The sequence below is a fragment of the Schistocerca americana genome, chromosome 2, assembly GCF_021461395.2.
Source record: "Schistocerca americana isolate TAMUIC-IGC-003095 chromosome 2, iqSchAmer2.1, whole genome shotgun sequence".
Lineage (NCBI taxonomy): Eukaryota > Metazoa > Arthropoda > Insecta > Orthoptera > Acrididae > Schistocerca > Schistocerca americana.
This window is the reverse complement of record NC_060120.1, coordinates 340,588,829-340,614,737: the sequence shown is the minus strand read 5'-3', so window position 1 is coordinate 340,614,737 and position 25,909 is coordinate 340,588,829. Positions and strand designations below refer to the sequence as shown.

The 25,909-nt window shown below is 36.6% G+C and overlaps 1 protein-coding gene across 3 annotated transcripts in view; it reads right to left on the bottom strand.

Annotated features, from left to right (window-relative positions):
* Positions 1-25,909, bottom strand: part of LOC124593680 (ATP-binding cassette sub-family C member 4-like) — a 473,970-nt gene that overhangs the window by 354,237 nt on the left and 93,824 nt on the right. For all 3 annotated transcript variants that reach the window (XM_047131977.1, XM_047131979.1, XM_047131978.1), the window contains exons 3-5: positions 14,526-14,636; positions 4,277-4,411; positions 3,037-3,241 (exon numbers count right to left, since the gene is read on the bottom strand). In XM_047131977.1, the coding sequence (XP_046987933.1) occupies positions 3,037-3,241; positions 4,277-4,411; positions 14,526-14,636 (451 nt within the window). The remainder of the gene's footprint in view (positions 1-3,036; positions 3,242-4,276; positions 4,412-14,525; positions 14,637-25,909) is intronic.

Genomic DNA, 25,909 nt, shown 5'->3' with positions numbered 1-25,909 from the left:
CAGTCAGAAACCTTGTAACAGCATGTACTTCACACTTCGCGGCATTTTCAATTAACGCTGACATTTCAAACTGTCACAGTAACTAAATGGAGTACAGCACGAACCTCTCACTAGCAAGGCAGGATGCCAACTGAGCGGCGGAATGCCATGACACCAAGATGGCTGCGCTAGCCCCGCCCCTAACAGACACAAACGAAAATGTAATGTACTTTCTGGATAGCCCTCGTATAAAGGTTAATGTCACAAGCATAAAATGAACAGATGGAGAGATATGAGGGCATTGAACAGATAACTCAGAGTGTAAAGTGATATGAAAACCTAATAATCATGGGGTACTGGAACAGTATAATAGGGGAAGGAACAGAAGGCAAAGTTATGGGATTTCTCAAGCAAGGTCGTAAGAGAGACAAGGGAGAGAATCTCCTTGAGAACTGCTGTTAATTTCAGCTAATAACACCAGGTACACTGTTCAAGAATTATATAATAGTAAGACAGAGTTTTGGAAGTCAGATATTCCATTGTAAGACTTTCCTAGGAGCAGATATTGACTTACATCACAATTTAGTGGCACTGCAGTTTAAGAGAATCATTACAAAAAACCAATGTCTAAAGATGTGGGATACTGAATTAGTGAAGAATGATCAGGTGCATTTGAAAGTCGCAGGCGCTGTAGATACAGTAAAATACCACAGCATGCAATTAAGCTGAAGAGGAATGAACATCCCTGAAAAGGGCAATCAAAGAAGTTCGTCAGACATATTTAGGTATAAAGCAGATATATAAGTAAAAACTTTGGATATCAGAAGAAACATTTCAATTGATTGATGAAAGAATGAAATACAAATATGATCAAGATAAGAAAGAATTGCAGCAATATAAGCCACTTAGGAATTAAATAAACTGAAAGTGTAGTGAAGCTGCTGCAGGACAGATTCAGCATATAGAAAAGTCAAATTAATTTTTGGTGAAAGTAAAAGCAAGTGTGTCCACATTAAGAGTGCACAAGAAATTTCACTGCTAAACAAAGAGAAGATAACAAAGTGGTACAGGTGAAAAGAGGAGAGTAGTTCAGAATCTGGGAAGATAGCACATACACTATATGACAAATGAAAACATAAAGACTAAATATTTAATACACACAAATAGGGATCACTGCTGCAATCTTAAACTGTTATTCTAGTTTTGGCTGAGATAATAGGAATGATGAGGAAGGGCACTGTGGTAGAAGGTTACACAGTGTGATAAGAGGAAGCAGAGGGGAACAGGAGGGTAGGAGGACAAAACCAGTTGCAAAGGCTGATGGGGGGTGTATGCTGACAGGACACATTTTATACATGTATAGAAGGATTAGTGAGAAAATACCAGCTGAGAAGAAGAAAGAGAACAAAAATACCAAACAAACATAGGACAGCAGCATAAATTACAGGTATAAATGAACCGGTCTACAAAAGATAATATATGTAAAACATTAGTGATACTAAAGGTATCAAACTGGGAAAATAAGGAAACTATGAATGAATCATTAGAAATATCACAAGACAAGAACCAATAACTATCCAGTATTCAGTGACAAGACTAATCCAGTTTGTGGAAAACTAATAGGTGCTGCTCAGTCTGGTGAGAAAAATATATTTAGAAGGATGCCTTTTGTTCTAAGATAGATCTGATAGAAACAATAGATCTAAATACAAAATTACTCAAAAACCCCCATCCAAAAATTTTTGAGAAGTACACAAAATATTGGTTGGTTAATATGTTAGCAGTCAGTGCAAACACAGTGGCAATATTTTTCTGTGTAGAGTGTTAAAAATTTTTCAGCATTCTGCATATTTCACTTCATTGAATTTCTAGTGTACAATGTGCATGTTGGCAACACCATTTACAGCACTCTTCTGTTTATAACAAATGAGATAGAGTAGCTACCTGGTATCAGTGTCAGTAACTCTACCTTCTCAGTATAGGTTGCTGCTGAGATACCAGTATTTAGGTTTTGAAACCACACATCGTATTTCATACTCATATCACTGTCTTCAGGTTCTACACCAAGTGCATCTACATTATACACTTCAAAAAGTTTTGGATATGTTGCTTGAGTAAAACTTCTCTTCCATTGTTTTTATGCCTTCCAAAACATTATTTTCTTTCATATGTTAAAGTACAATACAGCTACATCACCAATCAATGCTTGTGAGTAGATCTGGATGGATGGCAGTGTAGAAGTTCATTCATTAAGAGACTACCAAAACTGTCTTTTATCGTGAGGCAAAAATACATATTTTGCATTATAAATATCACAAGACAAGAACCAATAACTATCCACTATTCATTGACAAGACTAATGCAGTTTGTGCAAAACTAATAGGCGCTGCTCAGTGTGGTGTGAAAAATATATTTAGTAGGATGCCTTTTGTTCTGAGATAGATCTGATAGAAATAATAGATCCAAATACACAGTCAGCTAAAAAGTTTGTCAGTACTGGAGACCTGGCGGATGCTTTGCATTAAAGTTCCCTTTTAGTGTGTTGAAATTTAGTTGACTCCCACACACTTATGGGTTTCCTTTAACTTACAAATTTAAGAAAAAAATACAAAATTTAAGTTAATTTTTCCATTTAAAAAAATTCTTTTTTTCTAATTTGGAAAGTCACAGAATGCTATCTTTTATTCTTTTATTTTCCTCTTCTGTTCTCTGACTGGTCATTTAAAAAAAAAAAAAAACTGGCTCCATGCTATCTAACCAGCAAGTCTCATTACTGTGTGAAAAATGATCATCACCTTCATCTTCCTATGGGTGCTCTTCCTACACTACCATATAGCTATGCTGTGCCAATCCTCTCCACACTCTTATGCAGCCTTCCTTATTTGATACTTCCTACCTGTTATAGACCCTAAAACTTGCAATTAATACACATCTGTTTTCCTCTTGGGCCTTGCTTTTCCAGAACCATCAACAAAAAAGTTATGAGAACACTATACTATGTTAATGTGTACAACAAGTGTGCTGTGAAATGCATTGTCTATTTGCAATGTGACATACCTTCCTATAAAGAAGTGAACAACTGGCAACCCTCATCTTGAGGCCTAAGTGATACATAGCCATTGCAAATGGATGTGTGACAGTGGTAGTTACCAAAGAACACAATATTACTGCAGTAGCATACAGATATGCTTCCAGTATTGGCATGGTACTTCCTGGTGAGAAATACTGTAACAGAAAACCAAGAAAGAGTGGCTGTGCCACCCTTCACACATCACCGAAGGTTATCAGAGACATTCTCAGTACTTAACAGATTGATTTCTTTAGAAATATACAAAAAAAATTCAAATGTGTAACCTTAACTTCTCTAGAACATGACAGAAAGTTATTGTTTCATCAAATTAAGGCTGAGCATTTGAAAGCACTGGCCTGCATGTTCTCAATAAACTGGAAGTATTCAGTATTTAAGATTATTTCTAAAATTACAAACAAAAGGGGAAAATAAGTGAATGAAAATCTCTGAAAGTTAGATGGTTCAAGCATTTTAATATGGAAGGAATGTTTTGGGTTGTAAATTTCAATAAGGGTATAATACTGGTATTTTATCTTGTCTAATCTTGTGAATCTCTTCCTTAGTCATTGATGCTGCAAGTACAAGTCACTATATTTTGTTGTATAATTAAAAGGTGCTTTATAAGTAACAGAAGAGAAAAAGAAGGGAGTTTTTAAAACTTTTCCAAACATTGCATTTTTGTATACATGGAAAAGATAATCGTCAAATTTCTGTGTTGGAACTGCAACAGAATCCAAGTCCATGCAGTAGCACAGACCAGGAAACCCTCCATGTGGCCACTTAATGGTGAAGAAATTTTTTCTTTTGTTTAAATATTTTACAGCTTAAGCAAATCAGCTGAAGTACTGTAACCATTTATTTCAGAGTGTATCAGTTAAGTCACATAATGTTACACATATTGAATGGTAAGCCTACTGCCTGAGACAAATATTTATTCTGGACTGAAGAAACACTACCAACCTCTTTAGTCTTGAGGTTCCAAAATATATGGAGCACTGTACAATTCTGAAAGCTTCTTCAGTCGATATTTATTGCTGACTCATCATAGATGTGCCTTCATACAGGCTAATATTAACACCCAATTGTACACAAAAATTCACCATCTAAAGCACGGCATACTGTATGAATCTTGTAACAAGTATGCTAATAAAAATGATCATAGGTCTTCATATTCTTGGTACAGCAATTTTTGATATTCCAAAAATTGCAAAAATTGTATATACTAACCGGACAACCAACTCAAGGGCAGCTAGAATGCATCCGTACATCATATACTTCCATCCATAGGCACTAAGTATAACACGCAAAAAACTTGGACTTCTTTTATTCTTCACTGCTCTCCTACATTCTTGTTTCCACAACCTGTAACATATTGGAATCTACTATTAATAAAAAAAATGAAAATTATAAATGGAAAATGAAACATTATAATGCAAATTAAGACTGTATCAGAGATGCAAAGCAGCTACAAAAGTCATGAGGAGGAAACAGAACAAATAAAAAATCATGGGTTGAAAAAAATGAAGGTATGATAAACAAAAAAAAGCTATTAGTAACAAGCAAAACAGACAGGTGAGAATAATACTACTTCAACAGTTTAATTGACTGCTGATGCTACATCCATTTCCTTACACCTGTAATTGACTTGATACTGAACAAGACTTATTTCACTTAGAAATATATGCATTAATAGCCCTTCCCCACCCAAATCTCAACAGATTTCAGGCATTCTGAATCTCCTAACTTACAACATAGTTAACATTTACTGATGATATTTTTGCAACGATGAGGTATGAAATAGTTAATCATCCCATGTCTTTATGCCTTCCAAAACATTTTTTTTTTCATATGTTAAAGTAAAATACAGCTACATCACCAATCAAAAGATATTTATCAAATTTGCTGTCCCTTGTAGAATATGTGATTAGCATTACAAGTGTTTAGGCATCCAAAATAAACATTTAATACATCAGTATACTTAGCATTCAGTTCAGTAAAAATAGTTCTTGGAAACATTCACCCATGCATCATATGAGGATTCAGTTCCCTGTCTGCTCTAACCATAACAGAATTAGCTGATTGTGTATTTGGATCTACTGTTTCTATCAGATCTATCTCAGAACAAAAGGCATCCTACTAAATATATTTTTCACACCACACTGAGCAGCACCTATTAGTTTTCCACAAACTGCATTAGTCTTGCACTGAATAATGGGTAGTTATTGATTCTTGTCTTGTGATATTTCTAATGCAAAATATGTATTTTTGCCTCAAGATACAGACAGTTCTGGTAGTGTCTCTTAATGAATAAACTTCTACACTGCCATCCATCCAGATCTACTTACAAGCATGTACATGGGGCAGCATTTACAATAAACAAAATCTGAGAAAAGCAGTTAAGTTTGGTGTTTAAAAAGAAAGTGAAAATGATGACAGTATGAGCATAACTGCAATTTACAGTGACTATTTGATGCAATTTGGTCTCCCAACGTTTGGAAAAGTATAACAGATGCAATGTTCCTCAAAGAAGAAGCATCACACATGGTTAACACTAAATTATGAATTACAACAATATTCAGACAGCACTCATTGGCTGAAACAATTCTACTGTTTGGCATACTGTTGAGGTAACACTCCTTTCTACAAACTAATCTGAAGAACTTTCCACATCATCTATACCTACATCTTCAAAACCACTGAGGTGTTTGGCAAAAGGTATTTCCCATTGTATCTCATTTTAGGGTTTCTTTCCATTCCATTTGAATCTGGAAGACAGAACACATGACTACTTAAATGCCTCTGTGTGGGCTGTGATCAGTTTAATCTTGTCTCTGTGGCTGCTCTGTGAGACACTTGGGGGAAGAGGGGGGGGGCTACAGTACATTCCTAGTTTCCTCAATTAATAATGGTTCTTGAAACTTGTGTGTACACTTTTGTGGAATAGTTTATGTCTATCTTCAAGTGTCTGACAGTGAAGCATTTTCAGAATTTCAGTGATGCCCTCCTGTGAGTCAAACAATGATGTGACAATCTGTTCTGCCCTTCTATGTATACATTAAATATCATCTATTAGTATTACTTGGTATGGATCCCACACTTAAACAATTTTCCAGGCTAGGCCATATGAGTATTTGTAAGTTGACTACATTTTCCAGTATCCCATCAGTGAACCAAAGCCTACTACCTGCTTTATCTACAATTAAGCCCAAGTGATCATTCCACTTCAGGTCCCCACAAATCGCAACACCCAAGTATTTCTATAATGTGACTGATTCCAGAAGATAGTATGTTCTTGCACTTTGTGAAGTGCATTATCTTACATTTTTGAACATTTAAAATATGCTGCCAATCTTTGCAGCATTTTGAAGTATTATCAAGATCCAAATAGATATTTGTGAAACTTTTTTCAGATGGTACTCCATTATAGATAACAGGATTATCTGCAAAAAGTGTTAGGCTACTATGAGGGTTATTCGTAAAGTAAATAATTTTTGTTTGATATAATTAAAAATGTATTTTACAAACAATTTGCTACCCAAGCTAATTTTCTACATAGTCATCATTCAAATTTAGGCACTTGTACCTTTTAACATCTTTTCTATGCCATCTGTATACTCAGGTGTTGCCAAGTTGTTGAACCACTAGTTAACAGCTTCTGGAAGTTCATCATCACTTCCATAGTATTGTCCATTCAAAAAATCTTTCAGATTGGGGAACAAGTGATAATCGCTTGGGGCTAAGTCCTGACTGTATGGCAGATGTTGAAACATTTCCCACTGAAATAACTGAAACAAGTCCTGTGGCACTCCTGCCGCATGCAGACGTGCATTATCATGAAGGATGACGACTCCACTGGTCAGCATTCCTTGCCACTTATTCTTAATGGTGTGGCAAAATCATTTAAGTGTCTGTAGTAGGCAAATGCATTTATAGTCTCACATCTCAGCATGTAGTCATTGAGCAGGAACCCTTACAATCCTAAAACACCATTGTCACATTCTTTCTGATGCTCAAAATTAGTTTTGCTTTTTCTGGTTTCATTGGGGATATTGAATGATGCCATTCCACTGATTGGCACTTTGCTTATCATGTGAAATGTTATATCCAAGTCTCATCACCAGTGACAATATGATTCAAAAATTTACCACTATCGATTTGGTTTCATGTTTGTCTGACAAAATTTGAGGAACCAAACTGACATACACTATTTTATAGTCCAGATCTACACTAACCATCTGGTGCAACACAGTTCTTAAATGTCTGGAAAAAATGAAAGCAGACCACAAACTGTGAAACATCTATCCTCTTCGATTTTTGCTTCAGCTCTTGCTTTGAATTGTCACTACTGAGGGATGGCCTGAGCAACCTTCATCATGAACATGGGTGATTTCATCTCAAATCATATAGGTCCTGTCAACATGTGGTCATGAATTTCTCTGAAAAAATATATATATTAGATCTCTAAATCATAAGTGTTAAGAAATAAACTATTTTCATTTTATCTTAATTTTTGTAAATGGTACAGCCCTTTGAAAAATATATATTTTGTAAATAATTCTTAAAACAGTAGAGAGCAAAAAAATATATAACTAAAAACCAAAAGTACTGGAGACCTGGCAGATATTTTGCATTAAAACTCCCTTCTAGTGTTTTGAAATTTAGTTGACACCAGCACATTTATGGGTTTCCTTTAACTTACAAATTGAAGATGAAAATACAAAATTTAAGTTAATTTTTTCACTTAAAAAAAATTTTTTTTTTTTCTAATTTGGAAAGTCACAGAACGTTGTCTTTTCTGTAATATTACCAGATACTACTGATGTAGTTATAAACAGTATCTTCTGGACTCCAGCTATCTGTATTATGTAAATATTTATTACTAAAAATAAAAAAATGCATTCTTATGAGTTTTTACAAATTATTTACTCGAGAGCTCCCACCTGAAAACTTTTGAGAATTACACAATATGGTTAACATTCTAGCAGTCAGTGCAAACACAGTGGGCAATATTTTTCTGTGTAGAGTGAGTGAGAACTTGCATATAAACCATTCTGCATCGAGTTTAGTGTTTGGTTTGAACTTTTTGTTAGGGACAATGTCAGTGAGAAAATACAGTAGTGCAAGAGTGAGGTGTGTGGACTATGAAAAAAAAATACAAGAAGGTGGCAGTCAAGAAAAGTGAAAAACACTTCACAGTTGTTGGAAACCTGTCAGAAGTAATGCAGAAATATCTTGGTGCTCAAATAACAGAATTAGCATCACATGCATTGTGCAGGAATTGTTACACTCACTACAAGAAGAAATTTAGTGGCAACTCACCTCAATGATCACCATCACCCAAATGTAAAACTGAAGAAGACAGTGTATATGTTTATATTTGTGGATGTAAAGTTGTTGATGTGTTGAATGTCAGCATTTCTTCCGTGAGCCCTACTATATCCCCCCTTAAATTTCCACAAAAGGTAAGATGCACAGACAGAAGATAGTGAGATGTGCACAAAATGCAGTGTGTGGTTTCAAAACCTAAATACTACCATCTCAGCAGCCACCTATAATGAGAAGGTAGAGTTACTGACGCTGATACCAGGTAGCTACTCTAAGAAGCAGATACAGAAATAAATACTCACTTCCTCACATTATTTGATTTCACAGGCTCATAAAATAAAGAATGAGAAAGGTATTGGGGCATGCCCAGATTCTTACTGTGCGCATTCGTTGCCAGATGATAAGCTTACTGTTGTTCTGTTGTGTCTGTGTATCTGCGGATGGATATGTGTGTGTGTGCGAGCGTATACCTGTCCTTTTCCCCCTAAGGTAAGTCTTTCCGCTCCCGGGATTGGAATGACTCCTTACACTCTCCCTTAAAACCCACATCCTTTCGTCTTTCCCTCTCCTTCCCTATTTCCTGACGAAGCAACCATTGGTTGCGAAAGCTAGAATTTTGTGTGTATGTATGTGTGTGTTTGTGTTTCTATCGACCTGCCAGTGCTTTCGTATGGTAAGTCACATCATCTTTGTTTTTAAATATATTTTTCCCACGTGGAATGTTTCCCTCTATTATATTCATATCATTTATTTGAACCCAACAATCACGTTTGTTATTGTCACTGTTGCATTTCGAAATCTTTTCTGTCATCTTATTTTCTCTTTCTGTTTTTGCCAGTAGGTTCACTTTGTATTCACCTTCTCCTTTTTACCATAATCTACTATACAATTTTATCCCGCCTATCTATACTCAATAATACGTAACCCACTTCCAAACCATAACCCAAAAAAAAATTTTTTTCCCGCTTTCAACACTACCGCCGCTATAAAATCCACCGTTTCTGGTTCACAAACAGTTCCTTTCACTTATTAAACAACCATTTCGGCTAGTTCTAATAACTTTCGCTTTAATTCCATTTCCATTTTTTTACACATCATTGATCATTTTTAGCCGCTTCCCACAGGTTTTAACGTCATTATTTCTTCGTCAGACAATTGTTAGCCTCATTCTCATACTCTGTCACCAAAAACCACTCCTTTTAATACATTTACACGTAGTTTTTTCGAAATTTTCCCGAATTTCTCCACCCTTTAACGTGTTTTGGTGGCAACACAACCACCTAACCTTTATGCACATTGTTGTCTACCAACCCAAGTTCACCACGGGATCAACACAGCCCAGCTTTAACCAACACTTTTTCGACTTTTTTCACACCAGATCTCCAGTTGCTTTCTAGTTCAACATTATCTCTCCCCATATATATATATTTTTTCATTTCAGCCTCATGGTACACTTTCCACCTTCTAATACCATGTCACCCTCGCAACACCCCCACAACGACCCCATTAAGTTTTATTTACATTCCCTCCGCAAACATGCCTTCGCCCTAGCCAGATTACGCTCCCATATTTTATTTTCTCAGGCTTGTCTGACATTTGGCATTACCCCCAAAGGCCTCACACTTAAAGTTCCCATCTCTGGCTGCAACCGTTCTTTCCATCAGTCCCTATACCAGTTCCAAACTGAACAATCCATTGCCCTCACCCACCTAATCCTTCACCTACACATCAACTCAGCCAATGAACACACCCATCAACTCCTATCCTTAATAAAAGTCCTCAATCTTTCCTCTCCCGCATCCACACCGGCTGTTCAAAGTATCCTCCTATAGGCCAACCGCTAATTAGAACAGAATGCCACTCTCCACCTCAAAAAATTATCCAATCTCCTGGTTTCCCACCTCCGGAAAGGCAACTCACTCACCCTTCACAACCCTTCCAGCAAACCTCAACCTCCTCTCATTGCACACAAACCCAGTCTCTCCCATCTACTCAATCTCCCACTTCCAGCAAAAAAAAGTGGTGTCTGTGTATGAGCGGATGGATATGTGTGTGCGTGCAAGAGTATACCTGTCCTTTTCCCCCTAAGGTAAGTCTTTCCGCTCCCGGGATTGGAATGACTCCTTACACTCTCCCTTAAAATCCACATCCTTTCGTCTTTCCCTCTCCTTCCCTCTTTCCTGACGAAGCAACCATTGGTTGCAAAAGCTAGAATTTTGTGTGTATGTATGTGTGTGTTTGTGTTTCTATCGACCTGCCAGCACTTTCGTATGGTAAGTCACATCATCTTTGTTTTTAAATATATTTTTCCCGCGTGGAATGTTTCCCTCTATTATATAAAAAGGTAAAAAGATATATGACCAGTTCAATAAGAGAAGCATATCTCCTAATGAAAAAGGAGAACCTGAATTTAAAAACTGGTCTCACAAAATTTTACTCCTTACAACCAAAATGGGTAAAACACCAGCCAGTGAGGGAAGTATGCACATGTGTTTACTGCACTAATTTGAAACTTTCTTTTTTTACCTATATATGTTGGTTGCAGGAGTGCAATGGGTCCTGATGGTGAAGTGATGACTGCTGAAGCGTTACACCTTCAGGATACTGACAATGATGTAACCTACTCATTGTGGGAGGGAGAAGAGTTGGTGAAGAAGACAGTTGAGCCAGAGACGTTTGTTACAGTGGTTAGGCATTGGGTCATGAAAGGAATAGCTCACCATCAAATCCTGAAGATTCAGAGACAGGCCATAGCTGAAGTGAAATCAGCCACATCTTAGAATACTGACATATTAGTTCTTCATTTCAACTTTGCTGAGAACTGGTCTGTTGCTTTGCTGAATGAAATTCAAAGTTACCACTGGCACACATCACAGGTATCAATATTCACATGTGTTGCTCACTGCCTTGGAACATCACACTGTTTTGCTATTGTCAGTGATGACAGTGTACGTGCATGCTACACTGTCAGCATGATAACTGATGACATAGCATCTAGAGGCCATGCATTTCCTAAACATGTGTATGTGACTAATGGTGCAGCATCTCATTTTAAAAACTGCTTTCAGCCTTATGAGCTTCGTCAACACTATAGTACAGGAATTATGACAAAAAAATGGATGTTTTCAGCAACAGGTCATGGAAAAAGTGCATTTGATGGGGTAGGAGGTCTCTGTAAACATCTTGCAACAAGATTTAATCTCCAGAATCAAGTTGTTGATACTATAAGAGGTACTACTGGATTTGTACAAAACATGTCAACATTAGTAACAAACATGGAACTCTTAATTCTAAATGAAAGTACATTAAGAGAATTCTGATTAAAAAAGACAGAAGAGTAATCCGCTATGAAGCCTGTGGTAGGAATTCAATCAAGTCACAAGTTTGTTGCATTGCATAGTGGCACATACATTGCAAGAACGGTTCTCCATGAAATGCAGCCTGTTACTGAGTGTGAAATGCAGAGACTGCAGTATGTGTTAGAAGACTATGTAGTGAGCCACTTCATTTCTTGTGTGTATGACAATCAGTGGTGGGTGGGACAGAGAAGTGCCTCTGATGAGCTGCAAGATATGACCATCTCCTTTATGACATCTCTTGGTCCTGCTAATACTTTCAAATGGCCATGACCAAAAGATCACTGTGCTGCTCACATTTCCCAAGTGCTTCTCATGTTGGATCATCCTTGCCCATGTGCAAATTCAGCTTGGCTATACAAGCTCAATGAGAAGCAGATAAAAAAAGAACAAATGAACTATTTCCAACAGTGCAGATTGATTGTTACATTGTAGGCAATTCTAATTCATGGAAGCTCATAAAGAAGTAAAACCATGCAGAATACAATAATAATTTGTGAATAACATCATAAAAAGAAAAATAGGTATAAATATTATATACCATATCTTATTTTTGTTATAATATGCTTTGAAACAAAATTATGAATTGTTTTCCCACTCATTTATAATGTTGTAAAGTAACTAGTTTGATTCAGAACTATCAGTTTTGCATGACATTTACTTAAAACCAGTGATCAATTTAAATATTTAAGTGGCCATGCTTTTTTGACCTTGAGAGTAGACCTAGGTTTACCTAAAAAATTTCTCACATTTTGCACAGACAAGTATTGCCCATTCTGATTATACATTCCCTAAGTACAATGACCACCTTTCTAAATAAAAATAAATTTCAGATTCTTGCATCTTTATGTACAAATATTTTGACATATTAAGAATTTCATGCATTAATGTCAGAGCTGACAGGTAGCAGTCCTTCCACTTTACCATTTCTCAAGACAGTTAATATCCTGTGCTCTTTGTATGAACCAAAACATGTGGTGCATGGCTGGAATGATCTCAGCGACAAATCTAAAGTGTACAGTGAGAACTATTACGTGTGCAACAACGAGGATGCAGTGGGAATGCATTTACATCGATTGAATGAACGTTATAGAAACAATCACTCGAAACCGGCATTTCACGACAATTAATCTGTAAAAAACACACCAAATGTATAAAGAAAGCGTGTAAACCGTCTGATGATGAATCGCAATGATACGAAACCGGTAACGGTTTCCTTTGAATAAAGGAACTCAAAGTAAATTTGTGGCTGGTTGCTGTCCTAACACGATCAACATTTGTCTTCAAAAACAGCCATGGTCTCCAACATGTCATCATATGACAAAATTGCATTCACATTTTTAAAACATAATTCTGAAATTAGAAAAAAGTTACAAATTTTCACAGTTTATTTTTTTTTAAATAATAATAATAATAAAATTGAAATGAAAATGAGAAAAGCTCAGCAGTGTATAATCTCATGTTTCATAGTATTGAAAACAATGTATATATTGAAAATAAATTCAGATATCTATCGCTTTTGGTTTCTTTATTACAATTTTTCAATTTTCCCTTTCATTATGACATTTTCACAAATACTCTCATTTAGAGAGGTCTGCAGTGTTTTAACAAATCATCAGAAAATCAAAATACTGTAGTTTTGGAGAGGTATCATGTGGAACTTAAGCATGGATTTTTTTCAGCAACCTTTGAAATAGTGATGTGACACATTCACTGTATGATTTGCGATGAAATTACCCATATTCTTCCTTCCACCACTACACACGATACACGACTGCCAAAGTGACATTACATTCATCACATTACTGTAAACCTGTTAACTGTCTATAAATTTTGATGGGTCAGACTTTTTGCACATCTAAAAAGCAGATAACACTGTGTACTTCACACCTGGTGGGATCGTCAATTTTGTCACACATTTTAAAGTCACACAACAAAGCAGTAAACAACTGTACTGGATCATGACTGCCACCAAACTGAAGTGAATGAGTACCAGCATCAGTGGTTGGTTGGTGGTGGAGGTTGGGGACACGGTCAGGTGTCAAAACAAAACATTCTTTACTTTCCATATTAACATTATCTGTCAGGTCAGTAACACACAATATGGATCCCAACACTCTTCCCTGGGCACATCTTAAGTTATTTCCACATCTATTGTTGACTCCCTATCTATATAACATATTGCATACTTCCTACCACAAAACTCTCAATCCACTCATGAATTTCATTTGATACCCCATTTGCTCATACTTTCATTAATATGTGTTGGTGTTGAACTGAGTCAAATGCTTTCAAAATTCCCTAATGTTACATCAGCAGGTAATGTAACTGAAATTTCTGTTAAATCTTCAAACAATTATGTTCATTTCATTAATATGTGTTGGTGTTGAACTGAGTCAAATGCTTTCAAAATTCCCTAATGTTACATCAGCAGGTAATGTAACTGAAATTTCTGTTAAATCTTCAAACAATTATGTTCATTTTACAGAAAACAAACGAACATTTCTAAACCCAATCAATCATGCGCACATAACTCTCTCACTCAATTCCACAACTATCATGAAGCCTTATACTGCTGAATTAGTCTGTATCAAGCTATGTGTAGTGCTCACTGTGTATTATAAATGTACTATATGAAGCACTATTAATGTTATCATTTCACATTACAATCTTCATTACCATCAATTGAATTCTACAGAGTCTTCATTAATTTCTATGTGCCTAAGGGGTAAACACTAAACAAAACACAATTAAAATAACTATAATAGATAATTACTGGTGTTTATTTTGTGTACCTTTCAAATCTTTCACCCAACAGTGATGATTTATGCTCTTTCAGGGGCGCATACAGGTCTTCAATTTCGATGTCTCTCTTTAAGCCTGTTTTGAAGATTCTCAATGTCCACCTGAAATACATATTTCATATTTATTTCAGTATCTGCATTGAACTTAGATCATTCTATGAAAACATAAAACATATTCTCTTACAGTGATGAAGTTGTTTTTGTGCAGTAGCATGCATGGAACCCTATACATGTGCATTTTATTTTATTTTTTATTGGTTCAGTTTTATCACACAGCACAAATAGTACAAATGATGTTGGACAGGTCAAAATGAGGATACAATTCTATTTAGTGTCAGCAAAAGAAGTGAAAGTACGTAAGCAGATATCCTTATAATCTCAGTTTATCAGTAACTGTTGAAGGACAGCTCAAAATAAAGTTACACTAATACTTACTATCAGAAAAATAGGGGGCAAACTAAAATTCAGTATCTCTTCCTACACTTAAATTTTTAAGTAACATTTATTTCACATCTGTGGAAACTGTTTTACAGAACAGAAACAGTGCTTCATCAGAAATGGCTTTGGTTTCATTTTAGATGTAGGATATGTAACAATTTTTATTTCCTCTGATATCACATTGTGTAGTATGGTACCAATTATGCTCCTCTGAGAGGATTTTGTTCTGGAATATGTTTGGTGTACATTTGGTTTCTTTCTGGTACAATAGTTGTGTACATTTTTGTTCTGCAGTAGTTCGTGTGTTCTCAAAAGATAGCCCTAGTGAACAAAATAATTTAATAAACTAATAAGTATGGAACATTCAGAACACCAAGCTCAGTAAAGTGAAATTTACAGGACTCCATCTTTTTAAGCTGATCAATTGTTCTAAGAGTTCTTTTTTGTTTCTCTCTTAAAGTATTTATGCTATGAGTTGAGGGTCCCCAAAAATGACCCTATGTTAGTTATACCTTCTGCCTGTGATTTTTTAGGTATGAATGCAACATGCCACATGCTACACTTCTTACACCCTGTCTTTATAATTTTTCGAGCTAAATTTTATGTCTTCCAGGACACTGAAGGATTGAAAGGTCTAAGGAAATAGGTGCAGTTACCATACTTTATATTGATCTGTGGATTTTAAACCACAGTCTAAGAATTCAAAAACTGCTGTTTGTGTAGATTTAGACTTTCCAAAGCCACATTGTTGGATGGTAAGAGGTGATTATTTATTTATGAAATGTATAAGTCTGCCATAAAAAAAGTTTTTATAGGCTTTTTTGAGAGAGAACATCACTGTGACAAAGGAAAGTAGTTTTGTATTTTATCAGAAGAACCTTTCTTTAGTAGAGGTGAACCTTCGGTCATTTTCAAAACATCTGGAATGACACCAGTTTCTACACTATTCATGCTTCCCCTGCTGTAACACTGAGTTAAAATATCCACAAATGTAAATCACAGCACCACTGATTTGTAGTCTGTGGTCACATTTCTTAATGTGAGGTGCCATACTGTGCTTGAAATTCAGTATGTGCCACACAGAATAACAGGTTTGTCAATTTATGTTACACTTATATCAACACCTACTTTATGTTATCTAAATAATCCTTTATTGTACTTTAGGAACTATTTAAGACTGCCTTCTCAGATATATTGATTTTAGTTATCTCTTCCAAATTCCTTGGTCAGTTTATTTGCACTATTTCTTGGTAAAAACAGTCTCAATTTTTCTAGTATTTTTTCTTTATTATTTAACTTGAATACAGCTCTTATTCTATGGACATGATTAAAGTTGTTAGTGTAATCTTTTCAAATGTTTTCCTTAATAATTGTTACAGTTTAGTAGATATATGCATGTGGTGCAGATAAGACTACTTACAGCAAACTCAATTATTATTTTAGTTACTGTGTTAAGGCACATTTTTGATAAATTGAAAACTCTTATTAAAAAAACAATTTCATAACTAAGGTTTAAGTGCAAATAGTAACAGAATATAACTACAATTCACTGGCTATTCACTGGCTACTAAACACTGGTGATAGGATTCTAAAGATATACTGAAGGCATTCTCTTGGCTGGTATGTTCACACGCATTTGTCCCACTTCAGTATTCATTTCCAAAAATTCTGTATTTGCTACATAGTCTATCTAGTTATAATTTATATTTAATTTAAGAGCATTGTTTTTCCCTCTTCAAGCTGGAGATCATGCAGTGTGTTTTCTTTGTTTACTGTTAATTTATTGTATATTGGCCATCAAACATCCATAAAGGTCTCATCCGATTTTTCTAATATAAGAGTTCTACTGTTTTTTTTATCTGTGATTACAATGTTGCTGTCATCAGAGAATTTTTCACACAATCTAACATTATCCAGCAAATGACTGACGTACAAAGGATGGTCATAAAGTTTTAATTATCCTCTTAAAAACAAAATAAATTAAATTTTTTGTTTGTTTGTCCTCATACACTCTGAAATCCCTGAATCACAATACAGTGGCATAGCACTGAGGACTCAAAACAAAATGGCACAGCTCATTGATAAAGTAGAGTATCATTCAGTAATTTGTTTTTGGCTATGTGATTAATACACAGCACTTCTATGATAGATTACTACATTTATAATGTGAAAGCTGTAAGCTTGGGTAGGTGACCTATGAAAAGTACAGATTTACTATCGTATGAGAAACAACAAAGGTAACAGAAGACATGCATGAACCTCTACATATATACTGTGCAAACCACCATGGTGGATGGTACCTGATACCACTGCTAGTCACTCCATTTCCTGTTCCACTTGCAAAAGGAACTGGAGAAAATGACTGCTTATATGCTTGCATGTGAGCTCTGATTTCTCTTATCTTGTAATGTAATACTCTGCAGATGAGTACACAGAAAGAGCCACATTGTATGATTATGCAATTGTAGTCACAGCCATAAAATATCTAAGAGTATGTCCATGGAGCAATTTAAAATGGAAGGACCACATAAAACTAATCGCAGGTAAAGAAGATGCCAGACTGAGATTCATTTGAAGAATCCTCAGGAAATTAAGTCCATCCACAAACGAAGCAGATTACAAAACTCTAGTCTGACCAAAATTTGAACACTGCTCATCACTCTGGGATCTGAACCAGAGAGAACTGATAGGGAAAATAGAGAAGCTCCATGAAAGAGCAGCATGTTTTTATTACAGGTTCATTTATGAAGCGTAAATGTACCACTGAGGTACTCAGCCAACTTCAATGACAGACACTGAAAGAGAGGCATTCTGCATTGTGGTGTGATTTACTGTAAAAGTTCAGACAGCTTAAGTTCCTGGAGGAGTCAACCAATACATTACTTCCTCCAACGTATATCTCATGAAAAGGCCATCAGAGGGGTTTGATATCACATGGGGGCATACCAGCAATTGTCTTATCCATAAACCACTCACAACCAGAACAGGAAAAGGAAAGAAGTGATAGTGATACACAAAGTACACTCAACCACACACCATAAGGTGGCCTTAGGAGACTAAACATGCAGATGTAGATGTAGATGTACATCTTGGTTCATAGTCCTTATGCAAGATGGATGTTGGTGAGAGTAGGATTGTTCTGCACTCTGTCATAAATGCCAGTTCCCTAAGATTTCTCAATAGGTTTTGCAAGAATAATGTCTTCTCCAGGGATTTCGACTTGAGTTCACATATAATTTCTGTAATACGTTTCGATCGAACCTACCAGTAACAAACTGCAGCACACCTCTGAATTGCTTCAACCTCTTCCTTTAATGCAACCTGGTGGGGTTTCCTAACACTTGAGCACCACTCAAGAATGGAATGCACAAGTTTTTGATACATGATCTCCTTAACAAATGAGTTACATTTCCTAAATTTCTCCCAATAAACTGCCGTCGACCATTTGCTTTCCCTATAGCTTACCCTACATACCCATACAATTCATGTTGCTTTGCAATGTTATGCCTAAATTTTGATCAACACAACCGTGTCACGCAGCACACTGTGTTTACCATTATAGGACTGTTTTTCCTACTAATTTGCGTTAATTTACATTTTTCCACTTTTAGAGCAAGCTGCAATTAACTGCTCCAATTACAAATCCTGTCCAAGTCATCTTGTATCCCCATGCATTCACTTAAAAATGACACTATTCTGTACAACTTCATTGACAAAGATTCTTATTGTTGCTCATCCTATTCGTCAGATCTTTTATGTACATAGAGAACAAGAGCAGTCCTACCACACTTTCCTGGCACACTTCCTGAACACCTGTCATCCAGGACAACATACTGGGTTCTGTTACTTAGAAAGCTTAAAAAGTCTTCAAGCCACTCACATACCAGATGACCTATTCCGTATGCTCAGACCTTTGTTAACAGTCTGCATTGTACCACTGTCTCAAATGCTTTCTGGAAGTCTAGAAACGGCCTATTAAATTTTCCTATTTCCCTTCAGCCAAGGTACACAGGATATTGTGTGATAAAAGGGATAGATGACTTCTGCACAAGTGATGCTTTCTAAATCCATGTTGATTTGTGGATAGAAGCTTTCCTCTGTCACAGAAATTTATTATGTTTGACCTTAAAATATGCTTAAGAATTCTGTAGCTAACTTATATAGGGATAAGTTGGAATACCAATTAAAAAAGCAAAAAGTCATAAAATCTCTAGATGACATAGAAATAAGACAAAAAATATGTCAAGGGTCTATATGCAGGGAGACAATAAGGAGATATTTTTTTATATCCCTGACTGATTTTTGTTCCATGGGAACCAAAGATGTCAATACTGGCCATGAAAGCCTACATTTTATGATCAAGGATATCATTTACCAAAGTGGCACAGAAAAAATTATGGAGGAGAAAACTTGAGCCAGTAAAAGTATGGATGACACACTAAACATTGGATCTTATCTAAGAATGAAATAGACTGCATTAGCATTGTCCCGACAGAAGCAAAACCATCAATGAAAGAAAAAAAAAAAAAAAAAAAAATCACCAAATGTGTATTGTAAGATAATTGGATGAGGCAAGTAATCAGTGAGACTGAAGGACACCAAATAAGGGCAAACATTGCCAATGTGGACTCAGAATTAAAGTTAATTATAATTTAAATGTAGAATTTATAATTCTATAACGAGATTAGACCAAAACATGTTTTTCCTGAGCAAATAATTAAAGAGCAATATAGCACTTAAAAATTTCTAAAAAAAAGAGAGATAACAATACATCTGTTGAGCTGTTACCAGATGATACAAGTGAGAGATGGCATAGGGGGCAGGAGGACGAAATAGGATGAGAGAAGAAGAGAGACTGGAACACGTGAAAGGCAAGGACTAACAAGATACTGAGGCTAAAAAGGGAGTGTGGGAAGATCCCAGAAAATGGTGGAAGGATTATTTCTATTTGTGCAGTTTAGAAAAGCTGATGTTGGTGTAAACAAAATCAAACAATGAAAAATACAGAATGGAATAATGACAATACTATGAAAAGGATAGTTACTACTCAGCATATAACAGAGATGCTAAGTTGCAGATAGGCACAACAAAAAGACTGTCAGAAAGTAAGCTTTTGGCCAAAAAGGCCTTCATCAGAAATAGACAACATACATACACACATACTCACACAAACATAACTCACACCCACATGACCAGTCTCTGGCTGGCAGCCTGGCCTCAGCAGGGAGAGACTGTGGTCAGGTGTGTGTGAACTGTGTTTGCATGACTGTGTGCATATGTGTGTGTGTGTGTGTGTGTGTGTGTGTGTGTGTGTGTGTGTGTGTGCGTGTGTTTTGTCTACTTCTGATGAATGCCTTTTTGGTCAAAAGCTTGCTTGCTGACAGTCTTTTTCTTGTGCCTATCTGCGACCCAGCATCTCCACTATAAAGTGAGTACTAATCCTTTTCATAGTATTGATGTTGGTGTAGGGTTGCATCCAGATTGCCTTGGTTGTCTAGCAGCCACAAAAGTTCAGCCTATTATGCTGCACAGCACACTCAGCTGGGTGGTCTAAATGGCTGTTGACCATAGTTATGTGGTGAACTTTCATCGAGGTGGGAGTTTGGTTCTTGGTCATACCCATAAAGAATCCAGTGTAGTGATAGCTGTGAACTTGGTAGGATACATGGCTGGTTTTGCAGTTGGCCAGGAAATGCCTACAACATGTGTCCTGTCAAGGATATTACAGTGGTTGAGTGGGCAGTAGAATACCACTTTGGGAGAAATGGAAACGACAATGAGGAAAAGTTCTCATTTCAGGATATGATGAGAGAAAGCTGAAGCTCAGTTGGAGAAAGGACACTAGTAATTAAAATAAAAATAGCAAATTGTAGAGACAAAATGTAACAATGATATTAAAAGTGGCAACCATTCAATACATAGAGAAGGAATATTTGGGCAGCAGATAATATAAAAAACGATGTTAAACACCAAAGTTCAGTTTGTAGACAAGCATCGTGACACATGCTTCCCCTCCCCCCCATTTCCCCACACCCACACAAACACATACACAGAGAGAGAGAGAGAGAGAGAGAGAGAGAGATATCTTTCACACAATTTATAATGTAACCATGTAGTCAGCAATGGTAAAACCTGTGGCACTTCACTGTACAATAATTATTTTAACATTATGGCCTTCTTCTCAAGGCTCGGAATGCTCAGCAATTACTGCATGGATTTAGGAAAGACCTAAGCAAGGCCACTACTGTTATCAGTTTCTTCATTAAGTATACAGTCAGTGGCAGATATATATGGGGGGGCGGGGGCGGGGCAGGTGCCTCCCTTGTCACTCACACTGCCCCCACCAGTCAGCCCACATGCTATTTGTTCATTTCTTTCATCAGTCGACTCGACTGAATCGAGTTATCGAATAGTTATACTTTCCCATGTAGTATGTGAATCTGTGTCATCGTATTTTATACACTTCTGTCTGGCACATAGATAGCTAACATATACCTAGGAGAAAAGTCACGGCCATTCTAATGATCTCAATATGTTATTCTGTCTGGCATTTGTTCAACAAAAGTTGTGAATATTATACTGTTTTCTTGTACAGAGAACCTTCGATACGTAGCTTTATAAATACGGAAGATCGACTTAATGGCATAGCTCCACTTAACACTTACCCTGATATTGATTGTCCTATTGATGATGTAATTAACCAATTTGCCAGAAAGAATAAGTGCATATAATTCATCATTTAAGGAAGAGAACCACAATTGTAACTTTTTTATATCGTAAGATGGCATTGTGTTGTATATGTGTATAATCAGTTTAAATAATTCCTTAAACTTTGCATGTGACTTGATCATTTTTTATTACGGTAAAAGTAAAGGTAGCTCAAGATATCTTTAGCACCCCCTCCTTGAGGTTTTTCTGTATCTGCCACTGTATACAGTAACATAGGACTCAGTATTCACATTGCTGGAATATTCCTAGACCTGAGAAAACCTTTTTACTCAGTAAATCATGGGCTTCTCTTAAAAAAGATCTGTGGGCATACAATACCAATGATGCATCAATGAAACTTACAGTCAAGTCCGGATGAAACAGAAATAGTGTACCAAACTTACACATAAAATCAAAAATACGGTTTTAGCTTTCAAATCTACAAGCTAAACAGTGAGACGAGAAGTCCATAAAGGCTCCCTCATTAGCCCTTTCCTTTTTCTAGCTTATATTAATAACACTGTACATCTCTTTAACTCACACATTGTAAATTATGCTGTGGCACATTAGTTTTATTCCGTGGAAAAGACTGTGAGGAAGTGGAATTTTCAAGAATTAATGGTGAATTAGAATTAAGTACATATTTCCATGCTCACTGACTAAAGGTCAATGTAAGTAAATCCCAGTTGCCAATATCTGCAACTGGCAGCTCACAAGACTCATTTGTAAATGACCTAAGTGGTATAATGGTGGTGGAAGCAAATAACTGTAAATTCTTAGGTGTCCATTTGGACTCAAATCTTTGGTGGATTAGCTGCATGAAATTTGTGTGTGTACCTGTCCAAAATGGTGCCCACCCACACTCTGAAAACTTCATATTATGGGACAATCTATCCATAATTTAGCTACCACATAAAAATATGAAGTTGTGCTGCTGACATACCCTGCAGATACAAAAAAATGGGGTTGAGGATTATGCATGGACTGGGCTATAAAGGTTCTTTCCATGAAGTTCTCATACAATACAAATATTTCACCATCTATTCACTGTACCTATATAAATTAATTACTTTTTTTTATCTCCCACACGACTGAAGTAATTACAAGTAGTGATATACATGACAACAATACCAAGTCCTATGGTAACTAGTTCAGATAAAGAACTAAACTAAAAGTCTCAGACCAGAGCCCAAACATTAATGGTTTGATAACATATAATACTGTAAGCTGTCCTTCAAAAGTCCTTTTAAAGTTGTACTGGGGTGGGGGGGAGGGGTGGGGGGGAGGAAGTAGTAGAAGAAGAACAAGGAAAAGAAAGAGAAAGTTCAAAATAAAACCAAATTCACTTGACAAATTTTAAAGGAGTAAACATTAAAATAATGTACAGAAGTGTTTAAAAAGAAAGAACAGATTTCATTTGTTTATTACAAACTATAAAAGATAGAACTACATTGTGCATGCCTTTGGATGGAGGAAGTTTCAAAATTTTGACACAGTTGTGATGTGGTTTGTAGCAACATGGCAACCACACCACAAGAGAAATCATTGGAATTTGCAAGTAGTCAAGCTATTGTTCAACTGAAAATTGAAATGAGCATTCCGTCATTGATTCAACAAGAAGCCACTTCTGCACAAGCAGATTTATAACTGGCATACAAAGTTATTGGAAGTTGATTGCATATTCAAAGGGTGGTCAGCCAAAAAATCTGATGAAACTGTTCAGCCTCTCCAAGACATGTTCAAATGAAGCTCTGAGATGTCCACAAGATGAGCAGGCCAGGAAGTTCAACTTCCAAAAATAATAGTGTAGCATGTTCTGAAACTATGCCTTGACAAAGCCTTACAAGTTTCAGTTACTGCAGCAACTGTATCCTGGTGATCGTAAAAGAAGGTACAAATTTTGCATTTCAATTCTCCAGGCTATGGTAGAGGACATATTTTTTGAACAATTTGTCTGAAAAGATGAACTGACACTTCATCTGCCAGGTAAAGAAAATTGCCATAATGTAAGAATTTGGGGATCACAAAAATCTTGGCATCGCCATCAAACGTGAAACGAACTCCCTAAAATTCAATGTGTTTTGTACCACTTCTGTTCACAAAGTTTATGGACCTTGCTTTTTTTGCAGAGAAAGCTGTGACAGAATTGTCACACCTGGAGAAGCTGCAAAATTGGTTGTTTCCTCAACTTCAAGATTCCAATTATTTCATTTTCATGCATGACACCAGACTGTCTCACTTTCACATTGAGGTGCAGTGTTATCCTAACAACACCATCCCACAACATTGGATTGGAAGAGGTGGCCAATAAGATCTCGTTCATTGTTTTTCACCTCCCAGGACACCAGACCTCACGTCTTGTGATTTATTTCTGTGGTGGTATATAAAAGACAGAGTCTTTGTCCCACATAAGGCAACTACGCTTCAAAATCTGAGAAATCAAACCGCTGAAGTTGACAATTCAATAAACAGTGACTTGTTGATTTATGTTTGGAATGAAATGGACTACCATATTGACGTTTCTTGAGAAATGTATGGCGTTCATAGTGAGTGCATGCCATTGTGCCTGTGCAAATACACAGGGTGTATACACAGACAAGAAAAAAAATTCCTATGTTTTTCCTGGATTTCCCGTTTGAAAATACACTTTTTCTCCAGTGAAAATACACTTTTTCATACGTAAAATTATGCTTTTTCCCTGTTAAGTGACAATATACTTTTTCTTGGAGCTGTAAAACTTATCAGTCCTTTGAAAGGTGAAGGATTTATACACCAGCATTGGAACTTCCATTTTGGAAAGATCTTTGACGCGCGGCAACATTTACATTATATTTTTGCACTACAAAAGTATAAACCCGGATTCCAGCAATTACAGCATGGCAACTTCTGAAGAACTGAAAAAAAAAATTGCGATGCACTTTTGTCAGCCAATTGTAGCTTGTGTCACATGATCTCACCAGCCAATTACAGCAGATATACAGAACATAGGACATGTAATGTAGTCAGCTCCTAGAAACATCACTATTAAGTAGTGCCAACACAAACAGAGAAAGTTAATGGTTTAAATTAATATACAGACAGTATAACCACAAGAAAAGCTAAGCTATCATTACAATATTGGTCACCAAAAATTTTTTGCTGCTTTTTTTTTTATTTTTTTCAAGGATAATTATACTTCTGTCATTGTTACTACATAATTTGAATATAATAGAGGGAAACATTCCACGTGGGAAAAATATATATAAAAACACAGATGATATGACTTACCGAATGAAAGTGCTGGCAGGTCGATAGACACACAAACAAACACAAACATACACACGAAATTCAAGCTTTCGCAACAAACTGTCGCCTCATCAGGAAAGAGGGAAGGAGAGGGAAAGACGAGAAGATGTTGGTTTTAAGGGAGAGGGTAAGGAGTCATTCCAATCCCGGGAGCGGAAAGACTTACCTTAGGGGGAAAAAAGGACAGGTATACACTCGCGCACACACACACACACATATCCATCCGCACATACACAGACAAAAGCAGACATTTGTAAAGGCAAAGAGTTTGGGTAGAGATGTCAGTCGGGGCGGAAGTACAGAGGCAAAGATGTTGTTGAAAGACAGGTGAGGTATGAGCGGCGGCAAATTGAAATTAGCGGAGATTGAGGCCTGGCGGATAACGAGAAGAGAGGATATACTGAAGGGCAAGTTCCCATCTCCGGAGTTCTGACAGGTTGGTGTTAGTGGGAAGTATCCAGATAACCCGGACGGTGTAACACTGTGCCAAGATGTGCTGGCTGTGCACCAAGGCATGTTTAGCCACAGGGTGATCCTCATTACCAACAAACACTGTCTGCCTGTGTCCATTCATGCGAATGGACAGTTTGTTGCTGGTCATTCCCACATAGAAAGCTTCACAGTGTAGGCAGGTCAGTTGGTAAATCACGTGGATGCTTTCACACGTGGCTCTGCCTTTGATCGTGTACACCTTCCAGGTTACAGGACTGGTGGTGGTGGGAGGGTGCATGGGACAGGTTTTACATCGGGGGCAGTTACAAGGGTAGGAGCCAGAGGTTAGGGAAGGTGGTTTGGGGACTTCATAGGGATGAACTAAGAGGTTACGAAGCTTAGGTGGATGGCGGAAAGACACCCTTGGTGGAGTGGGGAGGATTTCATGAAGGATGGATCATTTCAGGACAGGATTTGAGGAAGTCGTATCCCTGCTGGAGAGCCACATTCAG